General features: G+C 33.0%; 1 protein-coding gene across 4 annotated transcripts in view; it reads left to right on the top strand.

Annotated features, from left to right (window-relative positions):
* The window catches only part of LOC105484614 (BMP/retinoic acid inducible neural specific 3), a 399147-nt gene that overhangs the window by 253003 nt on the left and 125356 nt on the right, over nt 1-20788 (top strand). For all 4 annotated transcript variants that reach the window (XM_011746431.2, XM_011746438.3, XM_011746433.3 and 1 more), the window contains one exon: nt 6402-6638. In XM_011746431.2, coding sequence (XP_011744733.1) covers nt 6402-6638 — 237 coding nt within the window. The remainder of the gene's footprint in view (nt 1-6401; nt 6639-20788) is intronic.

Genomic DNA, 20788 nt, shown 5'->3' with positions numbered 1-20788 from the left:
TTTTGGAATCTTCTGAATTTAGATACATTATTGAAAGAATCCTGAAATTATCACAGTTTTTTAATAAAGACCTTCTTCTGAAACTCTCCTCTTTCAGTAGAAAAAGAATTGTTCCTGAAGTGGAATTGTATCTAAGCAAAGCAAATAAAGCACCAATAATTGTTGAAGTCAACTGGATTAGACAACGAATTCAGAACAGAACGCTATGATTTAACCATCAGTATATGAATCAGTATTTTTTAAAAAATTAGAGATATAAAAGAGGGACTTTGAGATCTCATTTTGCTGATGACATTACAGAGCAGGCGTTTTTCAAAAATTTAAAAAGCCATAGCTACAACTTCAATTTAGTGATGAAAATATATTTAAGGTAGATAATAAAAAGTAGTTATAAGAAAATATTGGCAAATACATATTGAAATATATTTTGAAATTTCTAATATTGAAAATTTTCAACTGCTTATGAGTATAACACATCAAACAAGGTGCCTCTGAGTGAAAATGTAACCAGAATAATTAAAAGTCATTTATTAAATTTTGGTAGTAATTTTTTGGTAAAATTTCCAGACCTTGAGAAAATGAATAATTTATAGAACTGAATTACAAACACTTTTCCAAATTGGTTAGTTCCCAATATTTTATTTAAATGAATTTGACAGGACTAGGCTATTTTCAGGTGAATGATTAAATGTAATTTTTAATGATGGTTCGTAAGTGTTTTGGCTTATAATAAAAATTGAATGATGCTGCTTCATAAAACTCTTTCTGTTAATATTTGTTAATTTATTGAAACACATTTTCTCAGTGCTTACATACATAAAAATGAAGACGGATAATCATTTACACTGAGGGAAGGGTCACTCTAGCCAAAAAGTGTATAAACCAATCAACAAAAGTCCTATTTAGTCATTCAAGTCATGTATTTTCAAAAAACTGATTATATTTTCTTTAAAAAAATATTTCTTCATACTTATAATAAGTGTACTTCTATTGAATTGCATATTACATATGATAGTTATAATGTCAGAAATATTTTTAAAATTTTCATTATCAAGAAATTATATATAGCATACATTATACTATATGATATTTCATATTTAAATTTTCAGTAAATATATGTATACATATATACATTTCAAGCTATTTACTTTTATAAAAGATAAGAATGGGCCGGGCGCGGTGGCTCACGCCTGTAATCCCAGCACTTTGGGAGGCCGAGACGGGCGGATCACGAGGTCAGGAGATCGACACCATCCTGGCTAACACGGTGAAACCCTGTCTCTACTAAAAAATACAAAAAACTAGCCGGGCAAGGTGGCGGGCGCCTGTAGTCCCAGCTACTCGGGAGACTGAGGCAGGAGAATGGCGTAAACCCGGGGGGCGGAGCTTGCAGTGAGCTGAGATCCGGCCACTGCACTCCAGCCTGGGTGACACAGCGAGACTCCGTCTCAAAAAAAAAAAAAAAAGATAAGAATGACTATGATTAAGAAAAGACATTGATTAATGAAATTTATTATATTTGAATAAAAATATTTAGGGATAATAGAATAAAATAATGACTTGAAGGAGGAAAGAGATGTGTGTGTGTGTGCATGTGTGTGTGTGTGAGTGTGTGAATAATTTTATTTCAGGAACAATTCTTTTTCCACTTGAAGAGCAGATGTATGAAAAAGATCATTACTAAAATGGTCATAATTCACACAAACATATGTCTATACACACACTATACATACATATATACAAATTTTATTTTTATATTTGTATATCTTGTGCAAATGTTATTTTTAAAATATGTATTAGTTACCAAATCAACAGGAATTATATTTCATTTGTACATATATACAGTGTAATATTTTTGTTGTAAAATATACATATTAATAATATCACAGAGTTTACCAACTTTGGGCCTCTTTTATGTATGATGAAAATTTTAAACAAGAGCTTACTCATGTCCAAAGTAGTGTTTATGTTTTCAAAACTATTTAAGGTAGTTCATGAGCAAAATAGCATTGAAGAACATTGACTAGCCGGTCACTTTTACTTAGCTGTTTGTCTTGCCATAACATATGCTGATATGCTGTAAATTAATTTATAATTTTTTATGTTCCTCATCGATTTTCTAATATTGTTTTATATTTGTTTAACAAATATCATTTATTTCCTTTCTTTCCTCTCATTCTGGGTTATAATTAAATGTGGTTTAGGTCTTTCCATCATAACACAAATCTTTTATGCTATTTTCTGTATTTTATATCTTTTTGCCCTTTTATTCCTTTTAAACATATTCTTCTGACATATTTCAGTTCACGAATTATCTCTTAAATGTCTATGCTGCTGTTAAAGCTATCCATTGGTTCTTAATTTCAAATTATGCATTTTTATTTGTAAAATAGCCACTTGATTTTTCTTTATAATTTCTGGTTCCTTGCCATATTGTCTGTTTTGTTATTAAATTTTTGATCATGTGATTGAAATTAATTTATCATTCTTGTTTGATAACCTCTATACCATCCCATGTCTTTTTATATGTTCATCATATTTTATTGAATTCTGTTGTGCATGAAAGCTTATACAAATATCTTAAAATTATTGATGGTGCATTTTCTTCAGAGAAGATTTAGTTTTGTTTCAATGCTATTTTAATTCATTTTGAAATATGCCAATTGGAACTATACTTCAGATCTGGTGAAAGATAGTGTGTGTGTGTGTGTGTGTGTGTGTGTGTGTGTGTGTTTCGTTTTGTTTTTCTTTACTCTTTGGTTATGTAGCTCATCTAGTAACTAAATCCTGATGAAGTTACTGTCTCTGTCATGAATGTCAATTTGTACTTTGTTCTGGGCAGAACTCTAATGGAAAAGATATGCCCAATATATTAGTCTGTTTTTATGTTGCTAATAAAGATGTACTTGAGACTGGGCAATTTATAAAGAAAAGAGGTTTAATTGACTCACAGTTCCACATAGCCAAGGAGGCCTCACAATCAAGACAGAGGCAAGGAGCAGCAAAGTCACATCTTTTATGGTGGCAGGCAAGAGAGGGTGTGTGCAGGGGAGGCCCCATTTATAAAACCATCAGATCTTCTGAGACTTACTAACTATCATGCGGAAACCTTCCTCCATGATTCTGTTACCTCCCACTGGGTCCCTCCCGCGACACGTGGGGATTATTGCAATTCAAGGTGAGATTTTGTTGGGGACACAGAGCCAAACCATATAACCCAATATTGAGCTCACTCTGCCTGCGGAATTTCCTTCTTTCCAGGTTAACCCCAGAAATTCTCACTTCGTTTTTGTCCTTGTTATCTCTTCAGACAGATTATTTTTAATACTTTACCTAGATTTCCTAGTTGGCTCTAGTGAGAAGGTGGGTTGAAAACAAACTAGTCTTTTCACACCGGAAACATTCATATTTTTACTCTGTGGTTTTCAGCTTGTAGCAGTTGCCCTCACATCCTGGCTTTTACAGGAATCCCATAGGTTCAAAACGAAGCTTTGTTAAGCATTGTTACAGCACCAGGTGGACCTGCTCTAAGTATAGTGCTGTCAGTCTTCCTGCTTTCTTGTTTCTGTACATTACAGAAAAAAAAAAAAAAAAAAGAAAATTTCGTGGCCAGCCCTGAACCACTCTTGAGTTGTTTGTCAGAGCAGGCCAAGCTATCTCTCTAGGAACCAACTAGTTCATATTGGTGGTCTGGTCATAAAATTCAAGTGTTCTGAGCTATGCATCCTTAAGCCTCTTTTCTCAAAACTCTTTGATTTTAGAATGGTTTTTCAGAATATGAGTTTCCTTCTTTTAGCAGTGTATGTATGTATCATCATAGCAGGACTATTTGTGTTTCTAAAATGGAACTCACTATTTCTTGCCACCAATCTTTCCTCCTCCAATTACATCTCCTGCATTCTGTATTTCTCCAAAAGCACTACCATCTTACATACTCAAAGTTGTAATGCAAAGATGTGCTTTATGACTATGAAAATGGTACATGAATTCTTTGATTTTTTTTGTGTGCAATGAAGATTAAAATAGATCAGTAGTTTACAAGTTTGTAGTCCACATTCAATTACTGTTACCTTAGGTCTTTTAATAAATATATACTGATTCCTGAGTTCCTTGAGCAAAGACTCTGAATTATTCAAATTGTTTTTAGCACTTAAAATTTTCAGAAAAATAAATCACTAGGTGTATCTAAAATGTGCAGTAATTTGGTAAACCATAAGACTAGACAATTAAGAAAATTTCTGATTGTGTCATTTTATGCCTCTTAAGTATTTTAACACTTTTCATTTGCCTTAGATCAAATAAAGTACTATTTAGCAGATTCTCATTATTCCTCTATCCTTAATTGCTTTCCCTAGCTTTGATATTTTCAGTCTTCTTAAAGATATTAAATCTAGGCCGGGCGCCATGGCTCAAGCCTGTAATGCCAGCACTTTGGGAGGCCGAGATGGGTGGATCACGAGGTCAGGAGATCGAGACCATCCTGGCTAACACGGTGAAACCCCATCTCTACTAAAAAATACAAAAAACTAGCCAGGCGAAGTGGCGGGTGCCTGTAGTCCCAGCTACTCGGGAGGCTGAGGCAGGAAAATGGCGTAAACCCGGGAGGCGGAGCTTGCAGTGAACTGAGATCAGGCCACTGCACTCCAGCCTGGGCGACAGAGCGAGACTCCGTCTCAAAATATATATATATATATATATATATATATATAATCTAATTTTAAAAATTAGTCAACTCTAGTATATTTCTTTGCCTTCTACCTCCAAATAAGTACCACTCTTAGTATCCCACATGGTAAAATTAATTTAAATCTAAATGAATTAATTCTGTATTCCCTGATATAGGAATCCCAAATCCCAAAAACATGACTCCCATATATGTGCGTAAGCACCTCTTTCATTGTATTCTTATAAACCATGTGCAACGAAACAATATTACTACTTTCATTTCCAAAATATATTAATATATACCCCAGCTTTTTATCTGTGTATGATATTGTTAATGTATCACTCTTCACCACAATCACTCAATATTGAAAACTCTACATCTGTCAAATAGTGTTCAATGCCTAACTTTTTAATAAAAAGTTTTCTTACTTTTTTGAACTTAATATAATTGCTTAGCCAATTACATTAATTGAATCACATGTATCTTATATAGTTGAATCTTTTTTTTAATTTTTCTTAAATATACTGCAAATATCTCTGTGACAAATAAATTTCTCGGTCATCTTCACTTTTGTATCTTACCTGGAAATTTTCTTCAAAACGAGAGTGTTCAATAAATATTTATTCCAGGTGAAATGAAAATTAATACAAAATCGAATATAGAAGTTCTAAGAGTACTTTTTCCAACAATTTGCAAAAGGAATTTTGCAATTTGTCAAGATATTTGTAAATTAAATTTTTTGCTAAATGTTAATCTATGATTTTTATTAAATCAACCTCTAAGATAATAGTCAAGGGTCAAAATTGATTTATTTTGTTAAACAGAAAACATGTAAAGCCATAAAAGTTCAATTTCTGGTAAGTAACAATTTGCTATTATCAGATTTTTCCTTAGCTTTGTATTTATTTTTACCTGCTTATTTGTTTAAATATTTAGTATTTAAATTTTCTTAAGTAGCCAGAAATAATGAAAAACTACCTTTTTGAAATACCATAATAAATGTTACACCCTGAGAAAACCCAAAATCTTAATTTTATAATATTTTGGAGAGTTTTTTAAGAGATAGCAACTTTACTAAACATATTTCTAGCAAACTAACGAGCTATGCCACTAGGGCTGTCTATACATGGCAAACAAATAAACTGTGAAATAACTAAATCAGTCCATCTGACTCCTGTAGTCATTTTTAGTACTCATTCTTGGAAAACAGAATTATATAATTTATATGTTGCTAATGGCATGAGATAAGCCTTACCATCAACATTCAATATGTATTTTACCAATGGCACAACCCATTATGTGATATTTACATTGATGTGGGCTGATAGTCTAGTGCAAGCAAAATGAAAATATTTAAAACAATTTCAAATCAACTGGTAGAAAATAAATGCATACGTGCATTTTCAAAGGTTTAGAAAGATAGGCTCCATCTATATTATGTAAAAATAACCAAATATTGTGATAAATTACATCAAATAGTCTGAGTTTTCAGTCATCTCCATGATTAGTCATCTCTATTTCAGAAGTTTCATTATTCATGCAGTCAGAATATGTTGGAAGAGTTATAAATATTTGCAGTATATAGACTCAGATATTTTTCTGATAGTTTAAAAACACATAATTCAAAATTTAATATACTAAATTATCTACTGTTTTGATTGAATATTATAAGTAAGTATTTTAATTTTTTCTTTAACTGAGTAAATTTGTTTGATTTATTTGTTTGTTCTTCAAGGGCTTCAAGTGCTTCTCCCAGACTATCTTCAGGAACGTTTTGTACAAGCAGCTTTGAGCTACATTGCTTGCAATTCAGAGGGAGAGTTTATCTGCAAGGAAAATGACTGCTGGTGTCACTGTGGTCCCAAATTTCCAGAATGCAACTGCCCCTCCATGGATATTCAAGCCATGGAAGAGAATCTTCTTCGAATAACTGAAACCTGGAAAGCCTACAACAGTGACTTTGAGGAATCAGGTAAGACATGTATTTTAACACTTTTAAATATTGACAAAAATATATTGAAATGGCTAATTTGTCATTTTGCCACAAACTATTACATAGTTGGAAAGATATTCACTTTTTTATTCTTTCAAATGGTCATTTTCATTGCTTTTTTTTTTTTTTTTTTTGAGGCGGAGTCTTCACTCTGTCGCCCAGGCTGGAGTGCAGTGGCACCATCTCGGCTCACTGCAAGCTCCGCCTCCCGGGTTCGCGCCATTCTCCTGCCTCAGCCTCCCGAGTAGCTGGGACTACAGGCGCCCGCCACCGCGCCCGGCTAATTTTTTGTATTTTAGTAGAGACGGGGTTTCACCGTGTTAGCCAGGATGGTCTCGATCTCCTGACCTTGTGATCCGCCCGCCTCGGCCTCCCAAAGTGCAGGGATTACAGGCGTGAGCCACCGCGCCCGGCCTTTCATTGCTTTTATATACTGGTTACCAACTGGTGCTTTGTGTATCGCTACGTACTATTGGCATTAGAGTTTAGCCTGATTCTAAGTTGATGTATTAGTGACTTAATAAATAAAGTTCTTGCTTTTCTCAGTACAAGAATTTTTAAGTTATCATCTGATACCTCTGGGGTCTTTCACTACTTTTCTAGTGGCTGCTGTTTCTCTTGTGCAGCAAAATGAAGACAACGTTTGTTCCATACCTTCTTCAACATAATTCTCATTAGTACTTATTTTCACTTTACTTATTTTTATAATGAAATTATCTAAATTTTAATTTTATAGTGTTGTGTGAGTTGTGTTATGATTGTTTTATTTTTACTTAGTTAAAGCATACATGTAAAATTTACTATCTTTACCATTTTAAACACACATAATAAGTACATTTATATTCTTTTTTTTCCCCTTCATTTTCTCCCAACCCCCACTACCCTTCCTGGCCTCTGGAAACCACCATTCTACTCTCTATCTTCACGAAATCTACTTTGTTTAGCTTCCACATATCAGTGGGAACATGTGGGTTAGAACATTTGCCTTTCTGTGATTGACTTATTTCACTTAATATAAAGGCCTCTTGTTCCATCCATGTTGTTGCAAATGACAAGATTTCATTCTATTTTATGGTTGAATAGTATTCCATTGTGTATATGTACCACACTCTCTTAATCTGTTCATCCACTGACGGGCAGTTAAATTGAATCCGTATTTTGGTTATTGGGAATAGTACTGCAATAAATAAGGGAGTGCAGCTATATGTTCAATATTCTGATTTCCTGTATTTTGGATATATATTCAATAGTAAGATTAATAATATGGTAGTTCTACCTTAGGTTTTTGAGCAAACTCCATAGAGTTGTCCTTAGTGGCTCTACTAATTTATATTTCTACCAATAGTGCAGGAGGGTTCCCCTTTCTCTACATCCTCACCAGCACCTGTTATTGTCTGTCTTTTAATACAGCCCATTTTAAATTGGGTGAGATGATAGCTCATTGTAGTTTTGACTTGCATTTATCTGATAATTAGTGATGTTGAGCATTATTTCATGTACCTATTTGCCATCTTTATGTTTTCTTATGAGAAATGTGTATTCAGATATTCTGCCTAGTTTTCAGTTGGATTATTAGTTTTTGTTTTTCTAATTTTGTTTTAGTTATTGAATTATTTGAGCTCCTTATACATTCTGGTTATTAATCCCTGGACAGATGAATGGTTTGCAAATATTTCCTCCCATTCTGTGGGTTATCTCTTCACTTTGCTGATTGTTTACTGTACACGGGCTTTTTGGCTTGATATAATTCCATTTGTCTATTTTTTTTGCTTCAGTTGCCTGTAATGTTGAGGTTTTACAAACAAACAAAGAAAAATTTGCCCAGACCAATATCCTATAGTGTTTCCTAAATAATTTCTTTTTTACTTTTATATTTTTAAGTTTTAGATTTAAGTCTATAATTTATTCTTATTGGATTTTTGTGTATGGTGAGAGATAGGGGTATAGATTTTTTTCTGCGTAAAGTTATCCAGTTTTTCCAGCAATAGTTATTTAAAAGATTTTCTTTTTCCCAATGTATGTGTTGTCTTTGTCAAAGTTGAGTTGGCTGTAAATGTGTGGATATTTATCTGGGTTCTATTCTATTCCATTCGTCTATGTGTCTGCTTTTATCCCAGTACTATGCTGTTTTGATTGCTATAGCTTTGTAGTAAATTTTGAAGTCAGATGGTGTGATAATTCTAGCTTTGTTCTTTTTTGTTCATGGTTACTTTAGTTATTTGGGTATCTTTTGTTGTTCTGCATATATTTTAGATTATTTTTTTCTGTTTCTTTGGTAGTGTGTTTTAATTTGTTACTTTTCACTGTTTTAATGGGGATTGTGCTGAATCTATAAACTACTTTGGTAGTATTGTCATTTTAACAACATTAATTATTCCAATCCACATGTATGAAATATCTTTACATTATATGTGTGTTTTCTTGTACTTTTTTCATAAGAATTTCATAGTTTTTCTTATACAGATCTTTCTGTTATTTGGCTTGATTGCTTTGAGGTGTTTATATAGTTGTAGCCATAGTAAATGAGGTTGCTTTCTTGTTTTTTCAGATTATTTGTTGATTTCTGTAGTTTATTTTATATCCTGAAACTTTACTGAATGTTTTTGTCAGTTTTAACATTGTTTTTATTCAGTATTTTTTCTAGGTGTGAAATTATGTTATCTACAAACAAGGCTAATTTGACTTTTTCTTTCTAATTTTTATGCTTTTTATTTATTTATTTTCCCTACTTGTTCTGGAGAGGACTCCCCATGTCATGTTGAATAAAAGTGGTGAAAGTAAGCATTCTTATCCTATTCCAGTACTTAAAGAAAAAGCCTTTCTCAAAAGAAAAGATTATTTTTCTCATTCAGCAAAGTGTTAACTGTGGGTTTGTCATACACAGCCTTCAAAATTTTGAGGTGTATTCTCTCTGTACCCATTTTAATGAGAGTTTTTATCATGAAGTGTTGTTCAATTTTATCAAGTGCTTTTTTGGCATCTATTGAAATAATGATATGGTTTTTGTTCTTGATTCTGCTAATGTGATGTATCATGTTTGTTGATTTGCATGTGTTGAACCATCTTTGCATCCCTGGGATGAATTTCGCTTGATCATGTTAATGTGTTGTTGAATTTGGTTTGCTAGTATTTTGTTGATGATCTTTGCATCTCTGCTCATCAGTGATACTGATCTGTAGTGTTCTTATTGCTTTCTTGTCATGTTTTTGTCTGGTTTTAGTATCAGGGTAATGCTGACCTCATATAATGAGTTTGGAATATTACCTTCCTTCCAAATTTTTGGAGAGTTTGGGTAGAACTGATATTGGTTCTTTAAATTTTGGTAGAGTTAGCAGTGAAGTCATTGATCCTGAGCTTCATTTTGGTGGAAGACTTTGTACTATCTCTTTGATCGCCATACTGATTATTGGTTTGTTACTATTATTTTTTTTATTTCTTCATGGTTCAATCTTGGTAAGTTGTATATGTTCAAGAATTTATTCATTTCTTCCAAGTTTTCCAATTTGTTGGCATGTAGTTGTTCACCATAGTCTCTAAAAATTCTTTGTGCTTCTGGGTTCTCAGTTGTTGTGTCTCCTTTTCCATTTCTGATTTTATTTAATTAGGCATTTCTCTTTTTTTTTCTTAGACAAAGGATTTGTCAATTTTGATTAGCTTTTCAAAAACCCAACTTTTTCTATCATTGATCTTATGTATTTTTCTAGTATAAATTTCATTTATTTCCCTTTTTCATTTCTTATTTTATTTATTTGCCTCTTCTTCCTTTATTCTTAAACTGGCTAAAGGTTTGTTAATATGTTTTCAAACATCCAACTTTTCCTTTTGTTGATCTTATGTATTTTTTAGTCTCAATTTTATTCATATCTGCTGTGATTTTTATTATTTAATTTGTTAATTTGGGCTTTGGTTTATTTTTGCTTTTCTAGTTTGTTGAGGTACATTGTTAGGTTATTTGAAGTCTTTATACTCTTAATTTAGGCATTTATTACTATAAACATCCTTCTTGATACAGATGTTATTGTGTATCAGAAGTTTTGGTTTGTTGTATTTTTGTTTTGTTTTGTTTTTTAAATTTCCTTCCTTTTTTTTTTTTTTTTTAATTGACCCATTAGCTGTCTAGTAGGGTGTTTAATTTCTATGTGTTTGTGTATTTTCCAAGGTTCCTCTTGTTTTCAACTTGTGGTTTTTATTCCATTGTGGTCAGAAAAGTTACTTGATAAGATTTTTATTTTTTAATTTATTCAGACTTTTTTGTTGCTTAAGATATGACCTATTCTGAAGAATGTTCCATGCACTGAAGAAAAGAATGTATATTCTGCAGCAGTTGGGTGAAATGTTTTGTTAATGTCATTTAGGGCCTATTAGATCTAGTGCATAGTTTAACTGTGCTCTTTCTTTGTTGATTTTCTGTCGGATGATATGGTCATTACTGATACTAGGGTGTTTAAATTCCACTGCTGTTATTTTATTTTAGTCTTATGTATATTTTTAGCTCTCCTAATGTGTGCTTTATATACTTATAGGAAACTCTGTTGTTGGGCATAAAAATATTGATAATTGTTATATTTTCTTGCTGAATTGACCCCTTTATCATTTTATATTGATTTCCTATGTCTTTTTAAATCTTAGATTTTTAATCTATTTTGTCTGATATAGGTATAGCTACCCCTGCTCTTTTGTTTTCCGGTTGCATCGAGTATATTTTTCCACTCCTTCACTTTCAGTCTATGTGTGTCTTTCTAGGTTAAGTGGATTTTTTGAAGGCAACATATAGTTGGGTCTTACTTTTTTATTCATTCAGCCAGTGTATACATTATAATTGAGGAAGTGAGACCATTTACATTCAGTGTTATTATTGATAAATAAGTGCACACTACTGCCATTTTGTAGCGCGTTTTCTGGTTGGTTTCAGTCTCTTCCTCTCTTCTTACTTTCTTTGTGATTAAGTGATTTTCTTTGGTAGTGTGTTTTAATTTGTTACTTTTCATTTCCATGAATTTATCTCAAGTTATGAGGCTTACACAAATCGTCTCATAGGTATAACAAGTTGTGCTAAAGAGATGACAACTTACCTTGGATAACAAACATAAGAACAGAAACAAAGGCAAAAAAGACATAAAAAATTTTACACTTTAACTCCACTCACCCACATGTTTACTTTTAGTTGTCTTAGTTTACTTTTTGTTTTTTGTTTGTTTTTGAGATGGAGTCTTACTCTGTCGCCCAGGCTCGAGTGCACTGGCGCGATCTCGGCTCACTGCAACCTCTGCCTCCTGGGTTCAAGCGATTCTCTTGCTTCAGCCACCCAAGCAGCTGGGATTACAGGCATCCGCCACTACGCCCGACTAATTTTTGTGTTTTTAGTAGAGACAGGGTTTCACTATGTTGGCCAGCCTGGTCTCGAATTCCTCCGTTTACAGATTTTTTATGCTATCTCTTAAAAAGTTGCTATAGCTATTATTATTTTTGATAGACTTTACTTTTGGGCTTCATATAAGGCTATGAGAGAATTGCATACCAAAATTAAAGTGACAGAATATTCTGAGTTTGTACTTGTACTTAATTTTACCAGTGGGATTTATGCCCTGAAAGCTTTTATTTATTTATTTATTTATTTTTTTGGCATATTTGTATGCTTTTACTTTCAGATTGAAGAACTTCCTTTATCATTTCTTGTAAGATGAATCTGGTTGTGGTAAATTTCCTCCCTTTTTGTTTCTTTGGGAAATAGTTTATCTCTCCATGTTTTAAGTATGACTTTGCCTAATACAATATTTTTTAGTTGCAATTTTTTTCTCTTTGAACACATTGAAAATGCCATTGAGAAGTTTGTTGCCAGAGAAATCGAAGCTCCTTTTATGTCTTTTATGCTATTTGCTTCTTTTTTTTTTTTTAATTATACTTTAAGTTCTGGGTTACATGTGTGGAACATGTAGTTTTGTTACTTATGTATACATACGCCATAGTGGTTTGCTACATCCATCGACCCATCACCAACATTAGGTATTTCTTTTGATGGTAACCCTCCCCTACGCCCCCCACCCTGCAACAGGCCCCAATGTGTGATGTTCCCCTCTCTGTGTCCATGTGTTCTCATTGTTCAACTCACACTTATGATTGAGAACATGCAGTGGTTGGTTTTCTGATCTTACGATAGTTAGTTGAGAATGATGGTTTTCAGCTTCACCCATGTCCTTGTAAAGGACATGAACTCATCCTTTTTGCTTCTTTTCTCTTGCTACTTTTAGGATCCTCTCTTTTTCATTGATCTTTGGGAGTTTGATTATTATATGCCTTGGAGGTAGTCTTATTGGGATTGAATCTGACTAGTATTCCCAGATCTTTCTATACCTGAATATTTCTCAAGCTTTGGAAAGTTTTTCATTATTTATTTAACTACAATTTCTACTCCTTGATCTTGCTCAGGTCACTTTTGAATACCAATAATTCTTCAGTTTGGTCTTTTGAGGTAATTTTCTGTGTCATATAGGTGGTCTTTGTTCCTTTTCATGTTATTTCATTTGTTTGTTTTCCTCTGACTGTGTATTTCCTTTTTTTTTTTTTTTTTTCAGAGTCTCACTCTGTCACCCAGGCTGGAGTGCAGTGGTGCGATCTTGGCTCACTGCAACCTCCACCTCCCAGGCTCAAGCTCTCCTGCCTCAGCTTCCTGAGTAGCTGGGACTACGGGCATCTGCCACCACATCTAGCTAATTTTTGTATTTTTAGTAGAGACAGGGATTCACCATGTTGGCCAGGATGATCTTCATCTCTTGACTTCATGGTCCACCCGCCTTGGCCTCCCAAAGTGCTGGGTTTACAGGCGTGAGCCATCATGCCTGGCCCTGACTGCGTATTTTCAAATAGTCTTTTCGCTCACTGATTCTTTTATCTGCTTGGTCCATTTTGCTGTTGAGACCCTCTAATGAATTACTCAGTTCAGGAAATGTATTTCTCTATTCCATGATTTCTGTTTGATTTTTTATTATTTTAATATCTTTGTTAAATTTCTCTAATAAATTTCAGAATTGCTTTTCTGTGTTGTCTTGGAGATCACTGGGTTTCCTGAAAACTGCTATTTTGAATTCTTGGCCAGAGAGCTCACAAATCAGCATCTTGTTTGGGTCAGTCACTCAATTTTTGTTCTGTGTTTTTAAAGAGGTCATGGTTTCCTGTTTGCTGTTGTTTCTCATAAGTAAATGTCTGTGAATTGCATTGGAGGATTGATTATTAATTCTAGTTTTATCTGTCCAATTTGTTTCATTTATAGTTAAATATATTTGCTCCTTGATTCTTTGCTGCTAGATCATTGCTTTATTTTTAGCTCTTAATTATGCCTGAAGCCCCTATTTGCATTGCCGTTGTAAATATTGAGAGCTCTGGCTGTCCTGAATGGGGTTGGTCCCAAAGGGTTTATCCCAACACTGTGTGAAGGTGACAAAACATGTTCCAGACAATTAAAAAAAACACAATGATGGCTTCAACAAATTATTTTGTTGTTGTTGTTGTTGTTGGAAATTACACAAATTACACAATGAAAGGGTAAATAGATTTGGGAAGAGTTAGTAAATGTAGGCTCCCTTAAGATGTATTTGATCAAAATAGAGCATTAAAAAAACTAAAATAATGGAAGAAGAGATTGGTGAATAGAAGGGACTAGGAAGGGGAGGGGAAGTATGAAGAGGTGACCATCAAATGTTACAAAGTTTCAGTTAGACAGAAGAAATAGGTTTTGAGATCTATAGCGTAACACGTTGACTATTGTTAATAAAAATATATGTCTCAAAATTGCTAACAGAATATATTTCTAATACATTTCAAATATCCTCACCATAAAAATAAGTATTTGAAGTGGTAGATATGTTAATTAGCTTGAATTAATCATTCTTCATTATATACGTATATAATAACATTCAGTTTTACCTCATAAATATATACAATTATAATTCTTCAAATTACAATAAAATACACATCAATTAAAAATGATTTTAAAATTGTGGTATATTTACACAATGGAGTTGTATAAAGCTTGAAGGAATGGACTAGCCAAAATATGAATAAATCTCTGAAATATCACATTGAACAAAAGAAGCCAGACTTAAAGACACACATATGATTCCATTTATATTAAGCATAAAACAAGCAAAGCTTACCTGTACTAACAGATCAGGGCAATGATGCCTTTGTCTAAGCAAGGGCTGATGTGATAGATGAGAGTCTGAGAGGCTTTTTTGGTATGAAAAATTTATTATTTCTTTATCTACAGTCTGACTATATGGTGTATATAGTTTTTGAAAATTCCGAGTTATATGATTACAATATATATTTTTTTTCTGTATTCATGTAATTTAATAAAATAAAAAATAAACACTTTGGCAACTAAATAATCTGAAGGACATAATGACAGAATAATTGAATAGATTAATATTTCCAAAGTTTACTACATGTTATATGTTTAAATTTGTAGTGAATTGGTAAATATTTGATCTGGAGCATTCATTGACCAGAGATTTTGAAGTACTGATTAGAAGCCACTCCTAACAAAAGTCAGACTTTTTAATCTTATCTCACATTTGGACTGTTCATCTTAGGTTTATAACCAAAGGCTCTTGCCATAGTGATTCAGTTATGTCAATATTGGGAAAACACTGATCTACAGAATAAATCTATTTTCTGATATAGTATCCCTAAAACTGTTTCTAATATTGAAAATTACAACGTTGAATTATTTGCTGTTATCAGTGGTCGAATGTATTTAGCTGATTCATATTTCACTTGAAAAGTTGCCCTACTTTGCTGTAAACTTAATGATTCATCACAGAAAAATATTTATATTATTTTTAATTTAAGTATATAGATAGTTAAATAATGAACTCAAACTTTTATTCATAAATTATATCTTCAGTAAAACCACATTCACTTTTCTTGAAACTAAACAATTGGTAAAATACTATATTTGTATTGGACTCCTTTTAAAACTAGTAAGATATACGAAAGAGCACATGTAATAGTTTTGAGAAAAGTTTTTGGTTGAGAGAAACTTTCTTTTTTCTTTTCTTTTTTTTTTTTTGCCTCATAGAGATAAACAAAATGTAAGAAGTAATTTGGCAGCTATTACATGGGGAAAATAATTCTAAAATATTCTCACCACTCACAGGCTCTTATAAGTTGATGGTCTTTATTCTAAGTACCATGATTGTAAGGAAATGCACCAGCTTATTTCATTTCCCTGATGGTTGGGAAAGCAGCAGAATTATGTGCAAGTGCACTATTTACATGTTTCTGCTGGGAATTCTTGACTTTTAGGTGCGAGACATACTAATTCATCTATTCTTATCTACATGCTTGAAATTCAAATGCTGTTTTACTTTGCATAGACAATAGAAATTGGAGTAGAGTTTTAGGTTACTTTCAAAAGCTGATTCAATGTAATGTGAAAAATTAAACAAATGCAAGTAAATAACATGTCTGAAAGTTATTTTTATTAAAACAGAAAAAAAATCAATTTATGTTTTCTATTTTATTAAAAGAGAATATTCATTTGAATTTAAGAAATCTCCCTTAAACGTAAGTAGCAACATGAAGTGTGTCAGAGTGCATACCACAACAATATAGAATGCTAATAACTAATACCATACAAAAAGAAGAAAGGAATTTGAATATTTCATTAGGTCAAGATAACCTGTTTGTAAATGACTTTCTATTGTGTATGTTTCCTATTTTCACCGAGTATAAAATTCAATCAGTAGATAGGATTAGCACAGAATGATAAGCCGTTTTTATATTTGATTATATTTGATTCATTTTGTTCTGTAATGGGCAAGTCCTGCAAAACACACCTGTTACAGCCGGCAAATAAAAGTGTCAGGGAATTTTAAAATAGAAGTATTTATCTTTTCATGTCTTGCAACCTGAGAAAATTCCTCACTCTAATAACAATATTTGTTGAAATCCATTTATTCTCTACCTTTACATTTTCAGAAAATAAATTGATATTGTTTAATAAGAAATATTGGCGACATATACATAATAATTACAATAAAAGATAGTATAGAATAAATATATATATATATAAATATAGAGGCAGAAAAAAATGAAACACACAAAAACCTCACAATTGTAGTAACCACATAAAAACCAATTTATGTTACACTTAATTAGACAAAGATCGCAATTTTGTTGGACGTTACTTAACTAATGTCTACCCAGATGTGGATCAAGGATTCAAACTTAATGAGAAAGCTGGAAATACAAATTTGCATGCATATTTTAATGACTAAAACCAAAAGACTTATGCAAACAGTTACCAAAATTGCCGGAAAAAATGAATAACTACTACATATGTAAAAATACATTATCTTTTCCAAATAACTTTCCGAGTTATCCCCAGTTTTTCTGCATAAATAAAAAACTTCATTACTTAAGTTATAATTATGAAATATAGCAATATTCCTGCAATTAATAATCCTAAGGAAAAATAAAGAGATTGGTCTATATAAATAACAGATATTTTACAAATGTTTTGGCATGGCATTTTTACTCTTTGGAAAAAATGTATTACCACTTGGTGTATAGAATATCTAAGGTGTATTGTATGCTGTCAACATATGTTTTTATCAGCATCATGTCCTATTAAATGTAGAGACATTTATTTGATGATCTGAGAATGACAGTTGGCGGCCATCTTGTATTGGCAGTCATCTAGGTGTAACTGTTACAGAACACTATCTATTTTGACACTTCATCTGAAAATAGATAAACTTTCTAATGTTACAAAGTCAAAAAAATTGAATACTGCAGTATTGCAAAGATTAGGTTAGCTAGATTTACAAACTGTTTTGCAAGAAAAAATACATTTTTTTATTTTATGTAGATTATTAATTTTCTTTATCAAAAATAGTTTTTCTCTCAGATGATATTTGACCATCAGTTTATGGAAAGAGGACATTTTCCAGGGAAATAAGTATATCCAAATAAAATGTTTCAATTTTAACTAAGATAATACTTTACATGTTGTAATCTTTAATAAAATCTACTGTCTGTTTGCATAGTGTTCATTCTCCTTCTTTGCCAGTAAAGTATTCCAGATTTTTTGGAAGTAAAACCTACATTTAATTTTTATTATTGCACAAAGTATGGGATTGAGCTTATATTGATATCCAGAATTGCTCTCTGATTAATGCACGACAATCGCAATAATCTATTTCCCTGTCTACGAAGATCTGTTCAAGACACATAAAAATTCAGGCCAATGAGACCCAGAAATTTATTTTGTTAGGGGTATTTGGGGAAGACGCAAGATTTCTTTTCTTCACAATAGCTACATGTAGTGCTATTATCTTTTCTTCTTAAATGGAAAAGAAGAACATACTTATAAAAGTATTAGAGAGCTTTCTTGCATTTGTAAGAATTGTAAGACATTCAAGATAGAAAAATGTTTCTTTGGCTATGTCAGCGAGTTGTTGAATCACACCAGCTTCAAGTTTACCTTGCCTCTAGAGTTTCAATTACATTAGATGATAAATGTCCTTCACTGTTAAGTCAATTTGAGATGGTCTGTCACTCAGGACAGGCTAGGTAATCCTGCAGTAGTAAAGAATTCTCCAAATCTGTGAGTTATAGCATGAGTTATAGCATTAACTTCTTCCTAATTTGTTCCTTGCAAGTTTGCTATGGGTTTTGCTATGTTTTCTTCCAGAACTCAGGCTGACAGCAACCCCTAAAGGCAAAAGTGATCATGAAGGCAGAAGGAAAAGAAACCCACAAGGAATGCACACACTAAGTCTTAAAGTTTCAGCTAGAAACATGATATAGGACACACCTGCTAGGATTCCATTGGCCAAAACAAATAACTCATAGTTAATTCAAGGAGGGCTTTTATCCTTGAAAGAAAACCTGAAAATATGTGAGAAGTTCCAGTGACTCTACAGTGCCCTGTTCTAATCACAAGATACTCAGTTTACTTCTCGTCCCAGAGGCAGGACGCTTCACCTCATCCCCAAGAGAAACAGAACAATAGTCTCATGAATAACTGAGTCCAGCACGATGAATGAGGCTTGGCCACCTCCTCATCAAATCCAGATGTAGTTTCTTTTGCTATCAAGACATGATCCAAAAGCAAGTTATTTATGCCAGAAATATTATATACCAAGTGAGAATTTCTCAGCATAACTATAATAAGCACTTCCAGTCAGAGGAAAGAAAACAGGACACACAAAACAAACTCAAGCTGGAGTAGTTCTAAAATTTTGAAGGCCTGAACCTGAAGGTGGGGAATGCTCTTTGAAGATTCCTCAGTTTTTATTTCTGAGATTAGCTCTCTTGTCTACTGTTTTTCATGGACTCAAGCTCCAACCTATGAGTGATCCTTTCTATCCCATTATCCTCCTTAGCCACATAGGAGATGAGAATTGGAGAATATGCCTGGGGGATAGCTCTCTCAGGTTGCTTTCTACCCAACTGGGACTCATACATTTTAAATTTTAAACTTCATATTTTTTTTTGTTTTTATTTTTTTTTTGGCAGTATAACTCATGTAAAAATTAACTGATCTTTTGACAGAGTTCAGTCAGTTTATGTCAATAGCCACACCCACAGTCTTTCCTAAATATGTTTCCCCTATTTGCTTTTTATTCACCCTATTCCTCCCTCCTTTCTCTCATTTCAATTGCACAATTTTATTAGAATTTTACTTGGGCTTTGGTATTCAATGGAGAGTCTTTTCTGGGTGCCACAACTTTTATTGGACATTGTCCCTAATGTCCAACAAATTAATTTATTAATGGTCACGGCAAGGGGCATGAAAGCCAACCACGTACGATCCTTGCTATGAGACTGAATTTTAATTGGCCATTGTAACTCAATTCGTTATTTTATTACTGGGAGTTGAGAAGCAGTTACCTCTTTCAACTCTACCTGATTCATAGTCTCTCAATTCTCTTTTATTCATGCTGTCAAACTCAGCAATTATTTCTAAGTTTGAGGTCGTATGTCAGACAAGAAATGGAGGTAGTTCTACAGAAGCACACAATGAAATATTATCTTTGGATGAGGACATTGCAGTTCATTTTGCTCATATCACTTGTCTATTGTGTATTGGTTGTGAAATCTTCTCTATGTGTTCTCACCCCAGGATGGGGGCTCACGATGCAGCCATTATCTTGAGCTATGTATCACCATGACAGAGTGTAATATGTTGCCATACTTTGGCATAAACAGTTACCAGCTAAAGAACTAGCAGTCTCTTTTTCTGACGTCTGAGTCTGTTGGGTATACACTATGCTTTCCTAGTTACAGGTAACAGTTTCCCAGCTGTTTCCTCATGGCCCAACATGGATTGTCATCATTCCCATTTCAGCCTCTTCTAAAGGGTACTTGACACCTTCATGATCCACTGAATCCATGCCACAACTGTAGAGTTTTGCTTTTCTTAACACTCTCCCTCCCCTCCTTTCCTGGGTCCAATTTCTATATAAGTTAAAATCAATTTTCAATAATAAACAACCCTAAAATCTTAAAATGATATAAGCAAATATCATTTCTAGCTCACATTACATGCCCACCATGGGTTAACTGGAGTCTCTTCTCAGCATTGACTTCACTCCTGGACTCAGGCTGATGGAAACATCACTATCTTGAATGATTTAGTTATAGAGGCAGTGGGAAAGCATACAGATAATCATCACTGGCTCTTATGCGATGTGTGCCTCGCTAATTCGCATTACTTATGATCACATTTTATGGCCAAGGCTAACTTCAAAGGAAACAGAGAAATTGCACTTTAAATTGCCTGGAGGAGAAGATGATTCAGAATATTTGCAAACAGCTAGAATGTCAGCCACAGTTGACTTTTCAGATACAAGAAACTGAAAACATCATAATCTGTATCATCTGTTCATATAATCTCAGATGAGGATATATAAGTTTTTCTCTTGCTATCTGATGTTTTCCAGTCTTCTATACTTGCAGGAAAATGAGATGTATCTGTAGTTGAAGTGACCTTTGATTCATTCAATCCAGGGTACTCATCACTTTTTCCAAACCAAATAGCTGAAAATAAGATAAACCGAGCTTTACTAGAAGGAAATATTGCGATCATTAGAAAGTCATTTAATCTCTTAAAATTTTGGCTA

This window comes from Macaca nemestrina, chromosome 1 (genome assembly GCF_043159975.1).
Source record: "Macaca nemestrina isolate mMacNem1 chromosome 1, mMacNem.hap1, whole genome shotgun sequence".
NCBI classification, from domain to species: domain Eukaryota; kingdom Metazoa; phylum Chordata; class Mammalia; order Primates; family Cercopithecidae; genus Macaca; species Macaca nemestrina.
The sequence above is the reverse complement of the archived record's forward strand: the minus strand, read 5'-3'. Positions and strand labels throughout refer to the sequence as shown.